We start from the raw sequence: 23,494 nt of genomic DNA on the forward strand, positions 1-23,494 counted from the left end.
CTTTTATATTTTTCAAAAGTGTCCGTACCTCCTCTTCTTTAATCCTCCTAATTTCCATCACTACTCTACTTGTTTCGCTTACCTCACATAATTCAATATCCTTCTCCTCGGTAAATACCGAAGAAAATAAATTGTTTAATATCTCCCCCATTTCTTCCGGCTCAGCACATAGCTGACCACTCTGACTCTCTAATGGACCAATTTTATCCCTCACTGTCCTTTTGCTATTGACATATCTGTAGAACCCCTTGGGGTTTACTTTTACATTACTTGCCAAAGCAGCCTCATATCTTTTTTTCGCTTTTCTAATTTCCTTCTTAAAATTTCCTTTTACATTCTTTATATTCCTCAAGAACCTCATTTACTTCCTGCCGCTTGTAAATAATTGTATATCTCCCTCTTTTTCCGAACCAAGTGTCCAATTTCCCTGGAAAACCACGGCTCTTTCAAATTATTATTCTTTCCTTTCCACCGAACAGGGACATAAAGACTCTGTACTCTCAAAATTTCACCTTTAAATATCCTCCATTTCTCTATTATATCCTTTTCATAAAACAAAAATTTCCATTTCACTCCTTTTAAATCCTTTCTCATCTCCTCAAAATTAGCCTTTCTCCAATCCAAAATCTCAACCCTTGGTCCAGATTTGACCTTCTCCATAATGATATTAAAACTAATGGCATTGTGATCACTAGACCCAAAGTGCTCCTCAACACATACCTCCGTCACCTGACCCATCTCATTTCCTAACAGGAGGTCCAACACTGCCCCTTCTCTGGTAGGTACCTCTACGTATTGCTGCAAAAAACTATCCTGCACACATTTTACAAACTCCAAACCATCCAGCCCTTTAACAGAATGCGATTCCCAGTCTATATACGGAAAATTGAAATCACCCACAATCACCACTCTGTGCTTACTACTAATATCTGCTATCTCCTTACATATTTGCTCTTCCAATTCTCGTTCCCTATTTGGCGGTCTATAATACACCCCTATAAGTGTTGCTAAACCTTTCTCATTTCTTAGTTCCACCCAAACAGCCTCCCTAATCGAACCTTCTAGTCTGTCCTGCCAAAGCACTGCTGTGATATCCTCCCTGACAAGCAATGCAACACCCCCACCTCTTGCCCCTCCGATTCTATCACATCTGAAACAATGAAATCCTGGAATATTTAATTGCCAATCGCAACCCTCCTGCAACCATGTTTCACTGATCGCCACAACATCATACTTCCAGATGTCAATCCAGGCTCTAAGCTCATCCACCTTTCTTACAATGCTCCTAGCATTAAAATATACACATTTAAGGGACCCATCATTTCTTATTCTCAGTTTATTTCTTTTCCCTTCTTTCTCTCCTACATATTGGGTCTGAGTGTTTCCCTTTTCTGCCTCCTGCCTCACACACTGCCTGTTAGCTATCTGTGTTTGAGTCCCTCCCCCCAACCGTACTAGTTTAAAGTCTCCGCAATTATTTTAGCAAATCTCCCCGCCAGGATATTGGTTCCCCTCAGGTTCAGATGCAACCCGTCCTTTTTGTACAGGTCATACTTCCCCCAGAAGAGGTCCCAATGATCCAGAAACTTGAAACCCTGCTCCCTGCACCAGTTCCTCAGCCACTTATTTATCCTCCACCTCACTCCATTCCTGTTCTCACTATCGCGTGGCACAGGCAGTAAGCCTGAGATTATTACTTTGGAAGTCCTTTTTTTTAACTCTCTTCCTAGCCCCCTAAATTCTCCTTTCAGGACCTCTTCCCTTATCCTACCTATATTGTTGGTACCTATATGTACCACGACCTCTGGCTCCTCTCCCTCCCCTTTCAGGATATCCTGAACACGCTCAGACACATCCCGGACACCGGCACCAGGGAGGCAAACCACCATCCGGGTCTCCCGACTGCGTCCACAGAAACGCCTATCTGACCCCCTCACTATAGAGTCCCCTATTACTATCGCTCTCCTCTTCCTTTCCCTACCCTACTGAGCAACAGTGCCGGACTCCTTGCCAGAGGCCCGGGCACCGTCGCTGCCCCCAGGTAGGCTGTCCCCCCCAACAGTACTTAAACAGGAGTACTTATTTCCAAGGGGTACAGCCACCGGGGTACTCCCTAGTCCCTGCCTCTGCTCCTTGCCCCCCCTAACAGTGACCCACTTGTCTACCTCCCGTGGTCTAGGAGTGACCACCTCTCTAACTCCTATCTATAATCTCCTCACTCTCCCTGACCAGACGGAGGTCATCAATCTGCCGCTCCAGGTTCCTAATACGGTCCCTTAGGAGCCCCATCTCGTCGCACCTGGCGCAGATGTGGATGTCTGGAAGACTATCAGACTCCCAGATTCCCCACATCCGACACCCAGAACAAAAAACTGCCCTGGCACTCATACTCTCTAAACAAAGCCCCGTGCTCGGTTACTAAACCTACCGCCCGGCCGCTACTCCAACCGCTCCAACCGCCCACCCAAAAGAACTGAGTGATCTCCTGGGAGAGGCGAAAAACCGGATTAAAAAACCCAGGCCAATTTGGGAAAAAATCCGGGAAATTCCTCTCCGACCCCAAGCTAGGCGATCGAAACTTGTCCGGGAGATCACACAGGTCTTACTCCTTACTATCCCCACACAATCCCCACACAATCCCCACACACTACTTCCCAAGCAACACAGCTTGGTGCTGCTTGCTGCTGCTGCTTACAGTGCAGCACCCGTAGTCAGGATCGAACCTGAGTCTCCGGCGCTGCATTCGCTGTAAAGCAGCAACTCTACCGCTGCGCTACCGTGCCGCCTTTTTTTTTAAACATTTCCCTCTGGTTCCTATTACATCATTCCTCATTCGGCCCATCAAGTCTATTTCATCATTCAATCGTGATTTCTTTTTTCCCTCTCCACACCATTCTCCTGCCTTCTTCCCGTAACCTTTGACACCCTTACTAAACAAAAACCCATCAATCTCCGTTTTTAAAATACCCAATGACTTGGCTTCCACAGCCGTCTGTGGCAATGAATTCCATAGATTCACCACCCTTTGGCTAAAGAAATTCCTCCTCATCTCCTTTCTAAAGGTACATCCTTTTGTGCCCTCTGGTCTTGGACTCTCCCACTGGTGAAAACATCATCTTCACTGCATTCAGGCCTTTCACTATTCGGTAGGTTTTAATGAGAGCCCCCTATCATCCTTCTAAACTGCAGTGAATACAGGCCCAGAGCAGTCAAACAAAGGAGTCTGAGTGTCAACTAATTACTGCTGATGCGGAAAGTGACCAACTTCTAAAACACAATCAATCATGCTTAAAATTATTACCATAAACACAGTTTAATGAACCTCTCAGTATTACTTGGTATAATTTTAATTGCTTACTGGTTTTCCAATAATGAAGAAACACATAGGTTTTGACATCAAATACTCTTTCTCGGCTTCATCTTCATCAATTATATCAGTGAACACCAGTGGTGGCAGCTTATGTTTTGCTGTTTCCATGTCGTCGACATTCTATTGGTAGAAATAATAACTGTTGCGCAAATTATTTTTGTATTGAAAAGTAACAAATTCAATAATTTATCTGAATTATATAATATGTTAAAGAGATGTATACAGTTGTCTCCTGATGCATGAACATTTATAAATTTTCATTATAACACAATTGACTCTTTGCAGTAGTCATCGATTTATGATTTTTTTTCCATTATAATGAACAATATTGAATGTGATGGAGCAGAGAGAAGGATTATGTTAATGCACCAAGCACCAAGATGTAGTTGAAATCCCAGTCAGGACCGAAGTGTCCACTGATCTGACACTGGCCTGAAAGGAGCGGCACAGTAATGCAAAGATAGAGTTGTTGCCTCACAGTGCCAGAGACCTGGCTTCGATTCTGACTACTGGTGCTGTCTGCACGAAGTTTGTACGTTCTCCATGTGACCACGTGGGTTTTCTCCAGGTGCTGTGGTTTCCTTCCACATTCCAAAGACGTACAGGTTTGTAGGTTAATGGCTTATGTAAATTGTTAATTGTCCCTAGTGTGTAGGATTGTGCTAGTGTACAGGGTGATTGCTGGTCGGCAAGGACGTGGTGGGCCAAAGGGCCTGTTTCCTCGCTGTATCTCTAAAGTCTAAAGTAAAGTCTAAATATACAGATTATTGACAGGTACGTATTGAACAGAAATGGTTTATTGATGTTAAAGACGATTGACATAATTGGCTATTGGAAATGAATGTCTGGCAATTGAAAGAGAATCCAATAGAAATCTGTTAAATACGTGATTAGATGTTAGAATGAAAGACATGTGCCCCGAGTCTGATGATAATCCAGGAAAAAGTGAAATGAAAGAAAACGAGGTGGGGCATGGATGGGCCAATACACAGCTTCAAGTCAATTCACAGCTAATTTTAATGCTTCAAGGCAGAGTATACAGTTAATGCAAGACCCTGAACAGCATTGATGTGCAGAGGGATCTTGGAGTCCCCAAGTTCAAAGCTCAATGAAGGGGGCAACAAGTAGATAGGGTGGTTTAGGAGGTGAATGGTATGCTGCCTTCATTGCTACGAGCATTGAATATAAGAGTCAGGAAAACGATACAGCTCTGTTAGGTCGCATTTGGAATATTGTGTACAGTTCTGGTCGCCCCATTACAGGAAAGACATGGAGGCTTTGGAGAGAGTGCAAAAGACGTTAATCAGAATGCTGCCCGCAGTAGAGGATTTCAGCTCCAGGGAGAGGTTGGATAGAACGGCAGAGGTTAAGGCGGGGAATTGATAGGTACAGTGTCCTCCATAATGTTTGGAACAAAGACCCATCATTTATTTATTTGCCTCTGTACTCCGCAATTTGAGATTTGTAATAGAAAAAAAAATCACATGTGGTTAAATGCACAATGTCAGATTTTAATATAGGACATCTTTATACATTTTGGTTTCACCATGTAGAAATTACAGCAGTGTTTATACATAGTCCCCCCATTTCAGGGCACCATAATGTTTGGGACACAGCAATGTCATGTAAATGAAAGTAGTCATGTTTAGTATTTTGTTGCATATCCTTTGCATGCAAAGACTGCTTGAAGTCTGCGATTCATGGACATCAACAGTTGTTGGGTGTCTTCTCTGGTGATGCTCTGCCAGGCCTCTATTGCAGCCATCTTTGGCTTATGCTTGTTTTGGGATCCCCTTCAGTTTACTCTTCAGTATATAAAAGGTATGCTCAATTGGGTTCAGATCGTGTGATTGATTTGGCCACAGGAATTTACAATTTTTTAGCTTTGAAAATCTCTTTTGTTGCTTTAGCAGTATGTTTGGGATCATTGTCTTGCTGTAGAATGAACTGCCGGCCAATGAGCTTTGAGGCATTTGTTTGAACTTGAGCAGACAGGATGTGTCTATACACTTCAGAATTCATTATGCTACTACCATCGGCAGTTGTATCATCAATGAAGACAAGTAAGCCCGTACCTTCAGCAGCCATACACGCCCAGGCCATAACACCCCCACCACCGTGTTTCACAGATGAGGTGGTATGCTTTGGATCTTGGACAGTTCCTTCTCCCCTCCATAATTTGCTCTTACCATCACTCTGATATAAGTTAATCTTCGTCTTATCTGTCCACAAGATCTTTTTCCAGAACTGTGGTTGCTTGTTTAAGTACTTCTTGGCAAACTGTAACCTGGCCATCCTATTTTTGCAGCTAAACAGTGGTTTGCTTCTTGCAGTGTAGCCTCTGTATTTCTGTTCATGAAGTCTTCTGCGGACAATGGTCATTGACAAATCCACACCTGACTCCTGAAGAGTGTTTCTGATCTGTCGGACAGATGTTTGGGGATTTTTCTTTATTATAGAGAGAACTTTTCTGTCATCAGCTGTGGAGGTCTTCCTCGGCCTGCCAGTCCCTTTGTGATTAGTGAGCTCACCAGTGCTCTCTTTCTTCTTTTAAATGATGTTCCAAACAGTTGATTTTGATAAGCCCAAGGTTTGGCTGATGTCTCTAACAGTTTTATTCTTGTTTCTTAGTCTCATAATGGCTTCTTTGACTTTGGTCCTCATGTTGACATCAGTGGTGGGGAAGATGCTGGAGTCAACTATAAAAGACGAAATTGCGGAGCATTTGGATAGTAACAGGATTGTTCCGAGTCAGCATGGATTTACGAAGGGGAAATCATGCTTGACTAATCTTCTGGAATTCTTTGAGGATGTAACTAGGAACATTGACAGGGGAGAGCTGGTGGATGTGGTGTACCTTGACATTCAGAAAGCCTTTGACAAGGTTCCACATAGGAGATTAGTGGGCAAAGTTAGAGCACATGGTATTGGAGGTAGGGTACTGACATGGATAGAAAATTGGTTGACAGACAGAAAGCAAAGAGTGGGGATAAATGGGTCCCTTTCAGAATGGCAGGCAGTAACTAGTGGGGTACCGCAAGGCTCGGTGCTGGGACCGCAACTATTTACAATATACATTAATGACTTGGATGAAGGGATCAAAAGTACCATTAGCAAATTTGCAGATGATACAAAGCTGGGTGGTAGTGTGAACTGTGAGGAAGATGCTATGAGGTTGCAGGGTGACTTGGACAGGTTGTGTGAGTGGGCGGATGCATGGCAGATGCAGTTTAATGTGGATAAGTGTGAGGTTATCCACTTTGGTGGTAAGAATAGGAAGGCAGAGTATAATCTGAATGGTGTCAAGTTAGGAAAAGGGGACGTACAACGAGATCTGGGTGTCCTAGTGCATCAGTCACTGAAAGGAAGCATGCAGGTACAGCAGGCAGTGAAGAAAGCCAATGGAATGTTGGCCTTCATAACAAGAGGAGTTGAGTATAGGAGCAAAGAGGTCCTTCTGCAGTTGTACAGGGCCCTAGTGAGAACGCACCTAGAGTACTGTGTGCAGTTTTAGTCTCAAATTTGAGGAAGGATATTCTTGCTATTGAGGGCGTGCAGCGTAGGTTTACTAGGTTAATTCCCGGAATGGCGGGACTGTCATATGTTGAAAGACTGGAGTGACTAGGGTTGTATACACTGGAATTTAGAAGGATGAGAGGAGATCTTATCGAAACGTATAAGATTATTAAGGGGTTGGACACGTTAGAGGCAGGAAATATGTTCCCAATGTTGGGGGAGTCCAGAACAAGGGACCACAGGTTAAGAATAAGGGGTAGGCCATTTAGAACTGAGATGAGGAAAAACGTTTTCAGTCAGAGAGTTGTGAATCTGTGGAATTCTCTGCCTCAGAAGGCAGTGGAGGCCAATTCTCTGAATGCATTCAAGAGAGAGCTAGAAAGAGCTCTTAAGGATAGCGGAGTCAGGGGGTATGGGGAGAAGGCAGGAACGGGGTACTGATTGAGAATGATCAGCCATGATCACATTGAATGGCGGTTCTGGCTCGAAGGGCCGAATGGCCTCCTCCTGCACCTATTGTCTATTGTCTATTGATAAACAGCAATAAAAGTTTCCACAGGTGATGGAAAGACTAGAGGAAAGACTAGATGCTGAGAGCTCTCTTATACCTGCATTAAGGAGGCAATTGAACACACCTGAGCAATTACAAACACAGTGAAGCCATGTGTCCCAAAGATTATGGTGCACTGAAATGGGGGGACTATGTATAAACACAGCTGTAATTTCTACATGGTGAAACCAAAATGTATAAAAATACCCTTTAATAAAGTCTGACAATGTGCACTTTAACCACATGTGATTTTTTTCTATTACAAATCTCAAATTGTGGAGTACAGCGGCAAATAAATAAATGATGGGTCTTTGTCTGAAACATTACGGAGGGCACTGTATATAAGATTATGAGAGGCACAGATAGGGTGAACAGTCAGAACCTTTTTCTCCAGGGTGGAAATGTCCCACACTCAAGGGCATAGCTATAAAGTGAGAAGGGGAAGGTTTAATGGAGATGTGCAGGGCAAGCTTTTTTCACACAGTGTTGTGGAGGCCGGGAACTCACTGCCGGGGATGATGATAGAGGTAGATACAATAATGGTATTTGAGAGGCTTCTGGATAGGCACATGGAAGTGCAGGGAATAGAGGGATATGGATCATGCACAGGCAGATGAGATCAGCTTAACTTGGTATCATGTTTGGCACAAACATTGTGGGTTGCAGGGCCCATTCCTGTGCTGTACGGTTCTATGCTCTATGTTGTATTTAGTTTAGAGATACACTTGGAAACAGGCCCACCGAGTCTGCACCTACCAACAATCACCCATACATTAGTTCTATCCTACACACTGGGGACAATTTACAGAAGCCAATTAATCTCCAAAACTGCACGTCTTTGGAATGTGGGAGGAAACCCACTTTCTTTTTAAAGGCTATGATCACGTCAAATTGTAGAGAAGATTTTGAAAGGATGTTGCCAGGACTTAGCTATATTGGTAGAGGTCAGGCAGGCTAGCAATCTATTCTATGGAATGTAGGAGACTGAGGGGTGTTCTAAAAGAGGCGTATAAGATCATAAGGGGAGTTGATAGGGTGAATGCATAGTTATACAGCATGGAAACAGGCCCTTTGGCCCAACGTCCACGCCAACCAAGATGCCCTGCCTCCACTAGTCATACCGATCAGTGTATGCCCATATCCTTCTAAACCTTTCCTATCCATGTGCCTGTCCAAATGTCTTTTAAATGTCGTGATAGAACCTGTCTCAACTATCTCTTTTGACAGCTTGTTCCATATACCCACCACACTTTGAATGAAAAGTTGCCCCTGATTCCTATTGAATCTTTCCCCCTTCACCTTAAACCTATGTTCTTTGGTTCTTGATTCACCCGCTCTGGGGGCTTTGATTCCATGATTGCTTTTATACCTTTCTTTGTGTGGGCTTGCAAGTATATCAAAATTGGCAAGTAGGAACTTATAATAAAGTTCTACCAACTCATTTTATTTAGGCTGGAATATGACTTTGACTTCAGTTCGAAATTATGAAAGCTACGCAAAGCACTGTAGTTAACAAAATACGGAAAAGGACTAGAGCAAAGCCCCATCGCTGCAGAATGACATTTCTAATGTTGGAGGACACAAATCTTCCATTATTCTAGCCAACCAATTATTTACTCATACTTAAATTCAGTGACTCCTATTTGTAAAACATGAAATGTGATATGCAATATCAATCAAAATGTGTTCATATAAGTTTGTTTAATCAAAACCTTTGATTTGACATTTAATTAATATCTTATTAAAATACTACATGAATAAACTCATTTACCTAATTTGATCTTTAGCCGATTTATTATGTGTAATTATCTTTTTATTCAAGATGTACATCCTTTGACTCTATATGCAATAGAGTAAAAGATAAATAATGCATGTTTGTTCACACAGTACCATTACCATGAATATCCCACAAGTAAACAAGATTTAGTCTATTAACTTTTGCAAAATGTACACAGAGTATACACACAGCTATATATAAGAAAATAACTGCAGATGCTGGTCTGAAGAAGGGTCTCGACCCGAAACGTCACCCATTCCTTCTCTCCCGAGATGCTGCCTGACCTGCTGAGTTACTCCAGCATTTTGTGAATATACACACAGCTAACTGCCTACGTTTCACACAACATTGTCCAATGTCTATATCGTCCAACAATAGTGCAAAAATTGGAATTACAGATCATGTGCATTCTGCCGTTTTGTTAACTTACAACTTGTCCTGGTTGCTCGCCCCTCTTCCAAAATACGCGTTGCAGAGATTTTGGAGTCGGTAGCTATAGAAACTGTGCAACCAGACGCGAAACAAGTCCTTGTGCAGGCGCACTGGCACCTGGGAATTGTAGTTCGAGGATGACTCCGCCCTCAATTATATGGACTACAGATACTTGGAGCAGCCCCCCTTTTTTTTTTTTTTTTTTACTCTCCCCACTTTCATTTTTAAAGCAAAGCACTTACGTCAGGTCAAGAGCCAAAAGTGTTTTATTGTCGTACGTCTCAGATAGAACATTGAAATTATCACTTGCTGCAGCACGACAGAATATGTAAATATAGTACTCGGTAAACAATATAATAAACGAGAAAAAAAAAAGCCAAAGTGCGAGTTAGGTTAGTAAAGATGTGTGATTTTGCACCGAGCGTGCCACCGGTGTGTTTTATTTTATTTGTTGTTGTTTCTCTCTCCCTCTCCCGCTGCCGTGGCAGTGAGGGGGAAGGTTGCGTTTCCCTACCTGACACAGGTTGCTCTCATGAGCGGGGACCCGTAAGACGGCCAGCCCCCCCTTGTCGGACTGCTCGCCGTCGAGGAGTTTCCTGTGCGCCAGCATGCCGACAGACTTCATCGTGGGGATGAGTTTAAACTATCGCTGGACGGTAATCTGCTTTTGAGGAGAGGTTTTTTTTTGGTGGGGTGGGGTGGGGGTGGGGGGGTTGTTTGTTAGAAGAGGCGCTGCCGGTTTCCCGCGCGGTTGGTGGCCGTGAGGGGGGATTTAACGGCCTGTCTGACCGTGAGGGTGATGGCGGACACTTCCCTCTTCCCTTAGGCTCTCTCCCTCCCCCGTCCTTCCCTTCTCTTCCCCCCCCCCCTCTTTCTTTCTTTCTCTTCCCCCCCCCCCTTCTTTCTTTCTTTCTCTCTCTCTCCCTTCCTTCCTTCAGGGAGGCTGTGTCTGGAGCAGTTACTGTCGCGGGCAGCCGTGAAAGGGCCTGTTCGCCGGTGTGTGAGGAAGCGGGCGGTGATGGCGGACTCTTCCCCCTCCCACTCTCTCCCCTCAGGGAGGCTCAGCCTCTGCCGCCGGCGTCAGTGTTTGTAGTTACTGTCCCACTCGGCGGTGGATGGGGATGGTGGGAGGGTGGGAGGGAGGGTGGTGGCAGCAGCCGCCGTGAGGGAGATCTCGCGGCCTGTTCGCCGGTGACTGTGAGGAAGCGGGCGGTGATGGCGGACTCTCCCCTCCCCTCCTTCCCTTCCCACTCTCTCCTTTCTCAGAGTCAGACAGTGTCAGTGTGTGGGGCAGTTGCTGCCCCACCCGGCGGTGTGGGATCGGGTGATAGTGTGGGTGGACTGAGGTGGTGATAGTAGGTGAGGGGGAGCGCGGTGACCGAGGCCGCTCTCCGCTGGCTGCCTGGCCGGGGCTCGCGCGGCGGCAGTTGGTGCCGCGCGCCCATTCAAACTGTGCCCCCATCCCTCTTCCCCCCCCCCCCCCCCCCCCCCCACTGTGGGATACATAACCCCCCCCCCCCACTGTGGGATACATAACCCCCCCACTGTGGGATACATAACCCCCCCACTGTGGGATACATAACCCCCCCACTGTGGGATACATAACCCCCCCACTGTGGGATACATAACCCCCCCACTGTGGGGTACACAACCCCCCCCCCCCCAACGGTGGGGTACACAACACCACCCCCCCACTGTGGGGTGTACACCCTCCCCCCCACTGTGGGGTGTACACCCTCCCCCCACTGTGGGGTGTACACCCTCCCCCCACTGTGGGGTGTACACCCTCCCCCCACTGTGGGGTGTACACCCTCCCCCCACTGTGGGGTACACCCTCCCTCCACTGTGGGGTACCCCCCCCCGCACTGTGGGGTACACCCTCCCCCACTGTGGGATACAACCCCCCCCCCCCCACTGTGGGGTACACCCCTCCCCCCCACTATGGGGTACACAACCCCTCCCCCACGCTCTGTCATGTACACAACCCCTCTCCTTTCTCCCTCCCCACCTCTGTAGGGTACACAACCTCACCCTCTGTAGTGTACACAACCCCTCTCCCCTCCCCCACCCTCTGTAGTGTACACAACCCCTCCCCCACCCTCTGTAATGTACACAACCCTTCTCCCCTCCCCCACCCTCTAGTGTACACAACCCCTCTCCCCTCCCCCACCCTCTGTAGGGTACACAACCCCTCTCCCCTCCCCCACCCTCTGTAGTGTACACAACTCCTCTCCCTTCTCTCTCCCCCACCTCTAGTGTACACAATCCCTCTCCCCCTCCCTCCCCCACCCTCTGTGGGGTACACAACCCCTCTCCCTTTCCCCTCCCCCACCCTCTGCAGTGTACACAACCCCTCCCCCACCCTCTGTAGTGTATACAACCCCTCTCCCTTCTCTCTCCCCCACCTCTAGTGTACACAACCCCTCTCCCCTCCCCCACCCTCTGTAGTCTACACAACCCCTCTCCCCTCCCCACCCTCTGTAGTGTACACAACCCCTCCCCCACCCTCTGTAGTGTACACAACCCCTCTCCCTTCTCTCTTCCCCACCTCTAGTGTACACAACCCCTCTCCCCTCCCCCACCCTCTGTAGTGTACACAACCCCTCTCCCCTCCCCCACCCTCTGTAGTGTACACAACCCCTCTCCCCTCCCCCACCCTCTGTAATGTACACAACCCTTCTCCCCTCCCCCACCCTCTAGTGTACACAACCCCTCTCCCCTCCCCCACCCTCTGTAGGGTACACAACCCCTCTCCCCTCCCCCACCCTCTGTAGTGTACACAACTCTCCCTTCTCTCTCCCCCACCTCTAGTGTACACAATCCCTCTCCCCCTCCCTCCCCCACCCTCTGTAGTGTACACAACCCCTCTCCCCTCCCCCACCCTCTGTAGTGTACACAACCCCTCTCCCTTCTCTCTCCCCCACCTCTAGTGTACACAACCCCTCTCCCTCCCCCACCCTCTGTGGGGTACACAACCCCTCTCCCCTACCCCACCCTCTGTAGTGTACACAACCCTTCTCCCTCCCCCACCCTCTGTGGGGTACACAACCTCTCACCCCTCCCCCACCGTCTGTGAGGTGCACATCCCCTGTCCTCCACTGAGGAAGAGGACCACTTGTGTAAATGTCAACAAAAGAAAAGCAGAAATGGTGTGGTTGCTGGGAATTGTACAGGATAGGAGCGTGTACAGGATAGGAGCGGGCCCTTCAGGTCACAGTGCCTGCACTGAACATGATGTCAAGTTAAACTAATCTCATCTGCCTGTACATGATCATACCCTCCACTCCCTGCATATCCCTGTGCCTATCTAAAAGCCTCTTAAACGCTTCAATCGTATCTACTGTCACCACCACCACTGGCAGTCTGTTCCAGGCACCCAACACTCTCTGTGTTATATTAAAAAAACTTGACCTGTACATCTCCTTTAAAGTCATAGTCACACAGCATGGAAACAGGCCCTTCATCCCAATGCGCTCACAGCAACTAACTTGCCCCATCTACTCTAGTCCCACCTGCCTACATTTGGCCCATATCCCTCTAAACCTATCCTATCCATGTGCCTGTCTAATTGCTCCTTAAACATTGTGAGAGTCCCCGCCTTAATTACCTCTAGCAGCTTGTTCCATACACCCACCACTCTATAAGATCATCCCTCATTCCCCTGCTGTGATGCCACTGTACCACTCTCACTTGAAAGCTTTGCCCTTTAGTCTTTGACATTCCATTCTGGGTAAAAAGTTCTGATGTCTAACGAATCTATGTCTCTTACAATTTTATCAACTTCTCTCAGGACTCCACTCAGCCTCTGACACTCCAGAGGAAACAGTCCAAATTTGTCTAACCTCACCCTGTAGCTAATACCTTTAGGGACCTAGCTTCCTTTGTCCATCAACATTTCCCAATGTATTACCATAAGATACTACAATTTATCCCCTGTTCAAATGAATAACTTCACATTCATTCACATTAGACTGCATCTGTCATGTATGTGCTCATGTCAGCATGTCCACATACCCTTGAAACTCCTTTGCATTCCCCTTGCAACTCCAACCACAAACTCAGCAATGTTCGGCAACAGAAAACGCTGGAATCATTCAGTAAGTCTAGCAGCATCTGTGGGGGGAAAAAACCCGGAATGGATGTCAATTTGACAACCTTTTGTCAGCACTTGGCCTGCTGAGTATTTTTAGCACTTTCCGGTTTTATTTCAGTTTATTCAGAATCTCCAATTATTTTGATATTTCATTAATTAAAAAACAATACACTTTGTTCCCTCATCCAAATCATTTATATATATTTTGACTAGCTAGGGTCCAGCATTGATCTCGATGCTACCTCAGTAGCTAATAGGTTCCCATCCAAAAAGAGCTATTTATTTCTACGCTCTGAAAATTGTGTGCCAGACAGGAAACATGGCATTCTATTATCTGTAATTTCATGTCCTTTGATGTGTCTTGATTGCTAGCTATAACCTACCCACAGAAACGTCTGAAGAAGCTCCTTAATGCATCATAGCCATCTTACTCCTCAGACGTTCCTAGTTTCCTGTGTTTTGTTTTGGGATTCTAGTTCCATATTAAACTATGTCGCTTCCGATCATAATGGAGAATTCGTCATGTTATGAGCACGCTACCCCAAAGGAGGCGGCACAACAACATGATTAAATAACTCCTTGTCACACAGTACCCATTCCAGGAATAGAGTCATAGAGTGATACAGCGTGGAAACGGACCCTTCGGCCCAACTTGCTCACACCGGCCATAATATCCTAGCTACACTAGTCCCACCTGCCCGCGTTTGGTCCATATACCTCCAAATCTGTACCTGTCTAGGGAATGTTTGTTCCCTATGAATACAAGTAACTGCAAATGCTGGAATCCTGAGGAAAGCACACAGTATGGCCAAGGTTCTTGGCCCAAAACATCGCCTATCCATTCCCTACACAAAGTCTTCCCTAACTGGGTCTTCAACTCCTCAAATTCCTGAAAGCAACACGATAATTCTATCAGATGTATATCATGTGTTTGTGTGGGTCTTAACTAATTGTATCTATGTATGCTCTATATGATCTGTTAGGATAATATGCACAACAGTGCTTTTCACTGTACCTTGGTACATGTGAAATTATAAACCAATAGCTGTTCTTAAAAACCAAGAGTTTTGGATGTACTTAGCAAGTCAGACAGTCTCCTTGGAGAGTGAACAGAAATGTTCAGGTTTCCAAGGTTTAATCAAAAGCAGGACAATAGATCTGACACAAGTTGCACAGAATAGGAAAGAGCTGCCGAACAAGTGGGAGGACTGTGATACCGTAAACTATAGAAACGAATACCACAGTTAAAGATGGATGAAGGTATACTAATTGCAGATAATTTGTCTGGTGGAGGTGCCAGTAGGTGGAGAGAAGAATGGAAAGAGGAGAGAGTTAAACAACTACTGACTAGAGTTATAAAGGATATCTTTGTAAAACTTACTTTATGTTTTCTCTGTTGTAGGAGTTGCTTCCAATCTGATCTTGGAGGATGGTGATGTGATAACACTGTCAAGAATCTGCTGAGCTGCCACCATGCCAACAGTACAGCCAATTATTAGCTGTGTACAGAAACTGGTTCTGTATGAAACTCGAGCAGTGCGTTCAACTTTTGAACAGTTTGTTGATTTATTTGATTGAGTGAATATTGTGCTAATGTTTCTGCTTTGAGCAAATAGAATTGTGCTGCTTATATTGAGTGTATTGGGCCCGTGGAACTGTTTGGTTGTGACCATAAGAGTTCTTTTTTGCAATGAATCTTTGGTGTTAACAGGGAGAACGTGCAGACTTCACACAGTCAGCACCCGCGGTCAGGATCAAACCCAGGTCTCTGGCGCTGTGAGGCAGCAGCTCTACCAGCTGTGTCACTGTGCTGCCTAGATGCAGTTAATGCTCTCACGCTGTTGTTATTTACACTTATGCTCATTAACGCCGTTCTCACCAAGACTCAGTCCACCCCAATCTATTGGAAAAGCAAATGCAATGCGATGGCAGCATTTATTTTGAGAGGACTAGAAGATAATAATAGGGATGTAATGCTGAGGCGTTATAAGGTACTCGTATTGTGAACAGGTTTTTTTGCCCTATATCTGAGGAAGGGTGTGCTGGTATTGGAGAGGACCCAGAGGAGGATTACGAGAATGATCCCAGCATACACTGAACAAATTAGGGTTATGGAGCTGGGTAGGAAGAAACTGCAGATGCTGGTTTAAACCCAAGATAAACACAAAATGCTGCCGTAACTTGGCGGGTCAGACAATATCTCTGGAGATGTTTCAGGTCGAGATCCTTCTGCTTCTTGTTTGACACCATGGAGTTATGTTTTGCAATGATGTTTGCAGTTGGTTTTTAATATGTTTGTTTTAATTCAACTGATCTAATGAAACCGATTGAAACTAATCATTTGCTGAGGTGAGAATTCTTGTCGAGTTGAGTTGCCTGTCATGCCAAAATGTTCCGGCAGTATATTATTTTAGTTTAGTGTAAAGACAATGCCAATCATCGAACACCTGTCCATGCTAGTTGTATGTTAGTCCCCCCCCCCCCCCTTGGATAAGTACGTGGATAGGACAGGTTTAGAGGGATATGGGCCAAACGCAGGCAGGTGGGACTAGAGTAGATGGGACATGTTGAGCTGAAGGGCCTGTTTCCACGCTGTATGAACTATTTGTAGTTCATACTCGAAGCGTACACACATGTTCTCTTTATCCAGGGTGCCTGGTCACTAAGTATTTTTTTAAAGTGTAGCATCTTACTAAGGCTTCTTTCACAGCACAAGGTCAGAGTTGTACAGTGGCGCAGCGGTAGAGCTGCTGCCTCACAACTCCAGTGACCTGAGTTCACTTCTTATTTAAGGTGTACAGCAAGTCCTTGGAAAACATCAGCTACTTCTCTCATCCTGGGAGTCGCCTCTGCAGAGCACCACCATGATGAAATTTGCAAGTCTTTGATGTACTGGTCTTTTGAGGAAAAGGGTGTTTAAATATTAATACCTTAAACCTTACATAACATTCATAGACTGCTGAGCAGCAATGATGGCTGCCTCCATATTGAATCTTAGATGTGAATTATTCAAACCTCTGGGGGGAAAAAAAACTAACACTGTCTCTACAAAATCTTATAATAGTTCAATAGTGCTTTATTGTCACATGTGCAACTGCACGGTGAAATTCTTTTTGCATATATAACACATGTGGGTGTCGCCATGTTTTGGCGACATTATTCAGTCTAAAGTCTGGTCAGCCAGCCCGCTCGATGTACTGGAGCAGTTCCCGTGAACCGACGTCCCTCTCCTCTCCCGGTCATCTTTGTGACTCTTATTAAGAATAAGGTGTAGGCCATTTAGAACGAAATGAGGAAAAACCTTTGGACCCAGAGAGTTGTGAATCTGTGGAATTCTCTGCCTCAGAAGGCAGTGGAGGCCAATTCTCTGGATGCTTTCAAGAGAGAGTTAGATAGAGCTCGTAAAGATAGCGGAGTCAGGGGGTATGGGGAGAAGGCAGCAACAGGGTACTGATTGTGGATGGTCTGCCATGATCACAGTGAATGGCGGTGCTGGCTCAAAGGACCGAATGGCCTACTCCTGCACCTATTGTCTATTGTCCCGGGGGTGCCTCCTGCAGCCGACATTGAAGGTGCTGGAGCATTACCCCGTTCACCCTCCTACTGGCTCCAGCTCCCTCCTGATTACACCGTCTGCCGAACCTTCAGGCACGTTGCCGGTCCCGTCGATCGGCGAGCTTTTGGGCGGTCCCCAATCCCGGCAAAATCACTGCAGACAAATGTCAGTGTTCTCTGTCGGGTCAGCATCCTGAGAATTGATAGCTGTTACTCTCTATTCATACTCACAGCACCAGGTCAGGGCATACTCACAGCACCAGGTCAGAGTTATACAACATAAGGGCGGCACAGTGATGCAATGGGGTAGAGCTGCTGCCTCACAACACCAGTGACCTGAGTTCACTTGCATTTAAGGTGTACAGCAAGTCCTTGGAAAACATCAGCTACTTCTCTCATCCTGGGAGTCGCCTCTGCATACTCTTGCATGCCCGATATCTGGTTTAAAATTACAGTTGGCGGGCTCCTTGGGCAAACGCACGTATAGCCTAGGAGGCAAATTACTGGCCACCCCATCAGTCGGCACGGTGGCGCAGCGATAGAGTTGCAGCTTCACAGCACTTGCAGCGCCGGAGACCCGGGTTCGATCCCGACTACGGGTACAGTCTTCGGAGTTTATAAGTTCTCCCCATGACCTGCGTGGGTTTTCTCCGGGATCTTCGGTTTCCTCCTATGCTCCAAAGACGTACAGGTTTGTAGGTAAATTGGCTTGGTAAATGTAAAACTTGTCTCTAGTGTGTGAAGGATAGTGTTCTTATCGAGACCACATCACAAGATTAGAAATTGTTCAGCCTCAGCTGACCACACTTCTCGGCATCTGCCTACAATTGGGTCTTGTGCTTCTTGTGCGTGGTGGTGGAAAGATTGGTGGAAACAGGGCCGCAACGTGAACGGTCTTTCCTTGACCCCAGGATAGTGTTAATATGCGGGAATCGCTGGTCGGCATGGACATGGTGGGCCGAAGTGCCTGTTTCCGCGCTGTTTCTCTAAACTAATCAGGCGATCAACCTCGGCATGGAAAGCTGCCTTTGACACTGCTGAGAGAAGATGTGACAAGATCGCGGTAGGCAAATGTTCCCATTAGCTGTTGGTATGAAGACCAAGGGAGATGGATTAAATGCGATGGGCAAAAGTTGATGATGTAAGGAGAAACCTTTATGTGAAGAGTATTTGGAACTCAATAGACAATAGGTGCAGGAGTAGGCCATTCAGCCCTTCGAGCCAGCACCGCCATTCAATGTGATCATGGCTGATCATTCACAATCAGTACCCAGTTCCTGCCCTCTCCCCATACCCCCTGACTCTGCTATCATTAAGAACTCTATCTAACTCTCTCTTAAAAGCATCCGGAGAATTGGCCTTCACTGCCTTCTGAGGCAGAGAATTCCACAGATTTTCTACTCTCTGAGTGAAAATGTTTTTCCTCATCTCCGTTCTAAATGGCCTATTCCTTATTCTTAAACTGTGGCCCCTGGTTCTGGACTCCCCCAAAATCGGGAACATGTTTCCTGCCTCTAGCGTGTCCAATCCATTAATAATCTTATATGTTTCAATAAGATCCCCTCTCATCCTTCTAAACTCCAGTGTATACAAGCCCAGTTGCTCCAGTCTTTCAACATACGACAGTTCCGGGAATTAACCTAGTGAACCTACGCTGCACTCCCTCAATAGCAAAAATGTCCTTCCTCAAATTTGGAGACCTAAACTGCACACTGCATTCAGCGTGATTGAAACGATACTTGGTTTTTCAAAAGGAGATTGGATGAGCATTTGGGAGGAAAATTATTTGTAAGTGAGTGGAACTGAATAGATTCCTCTACACAAGTGTGGAGAATGCTGCCTTAATGACATCTCTGGTGAATCTTACATTTTCAAAGCAAATTGGTTATGGATTGAAAATGAGCTACATTAATCGTGCTTAATCTCTTCTAATACTTTTTTGCTTTTTCCTCTTTAGTCATCAAATCAAAGATTGCTCCTCAAGGAGAAGGATGTTTAATCATTTGGTTTATCATCAGGCTCCTTAATGTTGTTGATCAAAATATTTTTTTGCTGTTGTTGAGTCTTAGTTAAACTTTAATACTTTAATACTTTACATGGCAACTTGGTTTAGTTTAGAGATACCGCGCGGAAACAGGCCCTTCTGCCCATCGAGTGCGCACCAACCAGTGATCCCCGCACTCCAGCACGATCTTACACATACTAGGAACAATTTACAATTATACCAAACCAATTAACCTACAAACCTGTACGTCTTTGGAGTGTGGGAGCGCCAGGAGAAAACCCACACAAGTCATGGGGAGAACGTATAAACTCCGTACAGACAGCAGCCGTAGTCAAGATCGAACCCAGGTCCCTGGCGCTGTAAGGCAGCAACTACCGCTACGCCACTGTGCCGCCCTATAGAAGAAATAATATTGGTGGTATTGCATTTGAATATCCTTTAGTCTGCAGTGCCCTCCATAATGTTTGGGTCAAAGAACCATCATTTATTTATTTGCTTCTGTACTCCACAATTTGAGATTTGTAATAGAAAAAAAATCACATGTGGTTAAAGTGCACATTGTTAAATTTTAATAAAGGCCATTTTTATACATTTCGGTTCACCATGTAGAAATTACAGCTATGTTTATACATAGTCCCCCCCCATTTCAGGGCACCATAATGTTTGGGACACATGGCTTCACAGGTGTTTGTAATTTCTCAGGTGTGTTTAATTGCCTCCATAATGCAGGTATAAGAGAGCGCTCAGCGTTAAGTCTTTCCTCCAGTCTTTCCATCGCCTTTGGAAACTTTTATTACTGTTTATCAACATGAGGACCAAAGTTGTGCCAATGAAAGTCAAAGAAGCCATTATGAGACTGAAAAACAAGAATGAAACTGTTACAGACACCAGCCAAACCTTAGGTTTACCAAAATCAACTGTTTGGAACATCATTAAGGAGAAAGAGAGTAGTGGTGAACTTACTAATTGCAAAGGGACTGGCAGGCCAAGGAAGACCTCCACAGCTGATGACAGAAGAATTCTCTCTATAATAAAGAAAAATCCCCAAAACACCTGTCAGACATCAGAAACACTTCAGGAGTCAGGTGTGGATTTGTCAATGACCACTGTCCGCAGAAGACTTCATGAACAGAGGTTACATTGCAAGATGCAAACCACTGGTTAGCTGCAAAAATAGGATAGCCAGGTTACAGTTTGCCAAGAAGTACTCAAAAGAGCAACCACCGTTCTGGAAAAAGGTCTTGTGGACAGATGAGACGAAGATTAACTTATATTAGAGTGATGGCAAGAACAAAGTATGGAGGAAAGAAGGAACTGCCCAAGATCCAAAGCATACCACCTCATCTGTGAAACACGGTGGTGGGGGTGTTATGGCCTAGGCATGTATGGCTGCTGAAGGTATGGGCTTACTTATCTTCATTGATGACACAACTGCTGATGGTCGTAGCATAATGAATTCTGTAATATATGTGGACACTGTAGTGAGTCCAAAAACGAGCGTTATTATCAAAAGACTTTATTCTTAGTAAAAACCGTAACAAGGCGCAACGCACTTACTTTGGACACACACTACTTAACTGCTAACATAATCTAATCTCATCTCTCCAGTTTGGCGCCAGACACAACTATACCTCGCGCTCCCGCACCACGTGACCCGTTAGCCCAACCGAGGGTTCGAGACCCCCCCCCCCCCGCTAATCCGTATGCCCCTACATGACCCCCCCCAGAATCCTCGAAACCATACCTCACGGGTGCCAGGACCTCACTCCCGGAAAGCGTACGGAGGGGAGAAACCGATACCGCCAATGTGACGGGAGGCGGGGAGGACGCCGCCGCCGGAGGCGATGGAGGGGCCACGGAAGCGGAGGGCGTAGGCGACGGAGAGCGCTTGATCGGGAACGGCGGCCCGGGCCCAACCATAGGCGGCAGGGGCCGAGGGGTGGCAAACAAGGCGCCGCTGGCGGGACCAGTGGGGCGGCCATAGGCCGGCCCCTGCGCGGCGGCTGAGCCACCGACACAGGGAGGTCCTTGTCCAAATGGGCCGGCTTGAGCCGGGATACCGAAACGAGCTCCTGGCGATTACCCACCTGCAAGGTGAAAGTGACAGCCCCTCTCTTAAGTACCTGGAACCGGCCCCTGATAAACCGGCCGAAGAGGGGGGCGGTGGGAATCTTTCCGAAGGAACATGAAATCGCAGTCCCGCAAGTCCAACGGGACATGGACTGCCGTGCTTCCGTGCCTGGAGGTCGGGACTGGAGCCAGAGAACCCACCCGTGCCCGGAGGGAACCCAACACCGACGTAACGGGCGGCGGCAAGGCGGGGGCGGAAGGGAGAATGTCACCCGGCACCCGCAGGGGCGAACCGTAGACGAGTTCGGCCGAGGATGTGCCTAGCTCGGCCTTTGGGGCCGTACGAATGCCTAGGAGGACCCAAGGCAGCTGGTCAGCCCAATAGTGGCCGGTCAGTCGGGCACAGAGGGACGCCTTCAGCTGCCGATGGAAGCGCTCAACCATCCCGTTGGATTGGGGATGGTAGGCGGTGGTCTGCTGTAAACGAGACCCATACAACTGTGCCAGTGCGGCCCAGAGGGAGGAGGTGAACTGGGCTCCCCGATCTGTGGTGATGATAGCCGGTATGCCGAAACGGGCCACCCAATGCAACGCCAGGGCCCGTGCACAGGAGGCCGCCGAGGTGTCCGACAATAGGAGCGCCTCCGGCCAACGTGTAAACCGATCCACCACCGTCAGCCGATGAGTATAACCCCTGGAATAGGGCAATGGACCCACCAAATCCACGTGGATGTGGAAAAAACGGACTGGGGGAACCTCGAATCTCTGGTATGGGGGCTGGACATGACGATGAACTTTGGAGGTTTGGCACGGAATACAGGCCCGTGCCCAGGCCGCCACCTGCTTCCGCAGGCCGTGCCAGACAAACCGGGCGGCCACCATGGCCGAAGTCGCCCTGATGGACGGATGTGCCAGGCGAGTTAAACCGTTACTTTGGATCTGTCTTCACTGAGGAAGATACACACAATCTCCCAAATGTTCTAGGGGCCGGAGAACCTAGGGTGATGGAGGAACTGAAGGAAATCCACATTAGGCAGGAAATGGTTTTGGGTAGACTGATGGGACTGAAGGCTGATAAATCCCCAGGGCCTGATGGTCTGCATCCCAGAGTACTTAAGGAGGTGGCTCTAGAAATAGTGGAAGCATTGGAGATCATTTTTCAATGTTCTATAGATTCAGGATCAGTTCCTGTGGATTGGAGGATAGCAAATGTTATCCCACTTTTTAAGAAAGGAGGGAGAGAGAAAACGGGTAATTATAGATCAGTTAATCTGACATCAGTGGTGGGGAAGATGCTGGAGTCAATTATAAAAGACGAAATTGCTGAGCATTTGGATAGCAGTAACGGGATCGTTCCGAGTCAGCATGGATTTACGAAGGGGAAATCATGCTTGACAAATCTACTGGAATTTTTTGAGGATGTAACTAGGAAAATTGACAAGGGAGAGTCAGTGGATGTGGTGTACCTCGACTTTCAGAAAGCCTTCGACAAGGTCCCACATAGGAGATTAGTGGGCAAAATTAGGGCACATGGTATTGGGGGTAGGGTACTGACATGGATAGAAAATTGGTTGACAGACAGAAAGCAAAGAGTGGGGATAAATGGGTCCCTTTCGGAATGGCAGGCAGTGACCAGTGGGGTACTGCAAGGTTCGGTGCTGGGACCCCAGCTATTTACGATATACATTAATGACTTAGACGAAGGGATTAAAAGTACCATTAGCAAATTTGCAGATGATACTAAGTTGGGGGGTAGTGTGAATTGTGAGGAAGATGCAATAAGGCTGCAGGGTGACTTGGACAGGTTGTGTGAGTGGGCGGATACATGGCAGATGCAGTTTAATGTAGATAAGTGTGAGGTTATTCACTTTGGAAGTAAGAATAGAAAGGCAGATTATTATCTGAATGGTGTCAAGTTAGGAGGAGGGGGAGTTCAACGAGATCTGGGTGTCCTAGTGCATCAGTCAATGAAAGGAAGCATGCAGGTACAGCAGGCAGTGAAGAAAGCCAATGGAATGTTGGCCTTCGTAACAAGAGGAGTTGAGTATAGGAGCAAAGAGGTCCTTCTACAGTTGTACCGGGCCCTGGTGAGACCGCACCTGGAGTACTGTGTGCAGTTTTGATCT

The 23,494-nt window shown here is 46.7% G+C and overlaps 2 protein-coding genes across 7 annotated transcripts in view; one reads left to right on the forward strand and one right to left on the reverse strand.

Annotated features, from left to right (window-relative positions):
- ak9 (adenylate kinase 9) overlaps positions 1-9,647 on the reverse strand; it is a 135,749-nt gene extending 126,102 nt beyond the window's left edge. Inside the window, exon 1 of the mRNA XM_078399888.1 lies at positions 9,644-9,647. The gene's annotated coding sequence lies outside the window, so the exon portion shown is untranslated. The remainder of the gene's footprint in view (positions 1-9,643) is intronic.
- Positions 9,648-9,873: 226 nt separating this feature from the next.
- The window catches only part of fig4a (FIG4 phosphoinositide 5-phosphatase a), a 90,232-nt gene continuing 76,611 nt past the window's right edge, over positions 9,874-23,494 (forward strand). For 3 of the 6 annotated variants that reach the window (XM_078399891.1, XM_078399889.1, XM_078399894.1), the window contains exons 1-2: positions 9,874-10,301; positions 15,141-15,274. In XM_078399891.1, the coding sequence (XP_078256017.1) occupies positions 15,212-15,274 (63 nt within the window). In that variant the 5' untranslated portion in view covers positions 9,874-10,301; positions 15,141-15,211. Of the gene's footprint in view, positions 10,302-13,686; positions 13,743-15,140; positions 15,275-23,494 lie in introns of those variants that run through there. The other 3 variants (XM_078399890.1, XM_078399892.1, XM_078399893.1) reach the window with 3 other exon arrangements.

This window comes from Rhinoraja longicauda, chromosome 5 (assembly GCF_053455715.1).
Source record: "Rhinoraja longicauda isolate Sanriku21f chromosome 5, sRhiLon1.1, whole genome shotgun sequence".
NCBI classification, from domain to species: Eukaryota; Metazoa; Chordata; class Chondrichthyes; order Rajiformes; family Arhynchobatidae; genus Rhinoraja; species Rhinoraja longicauda.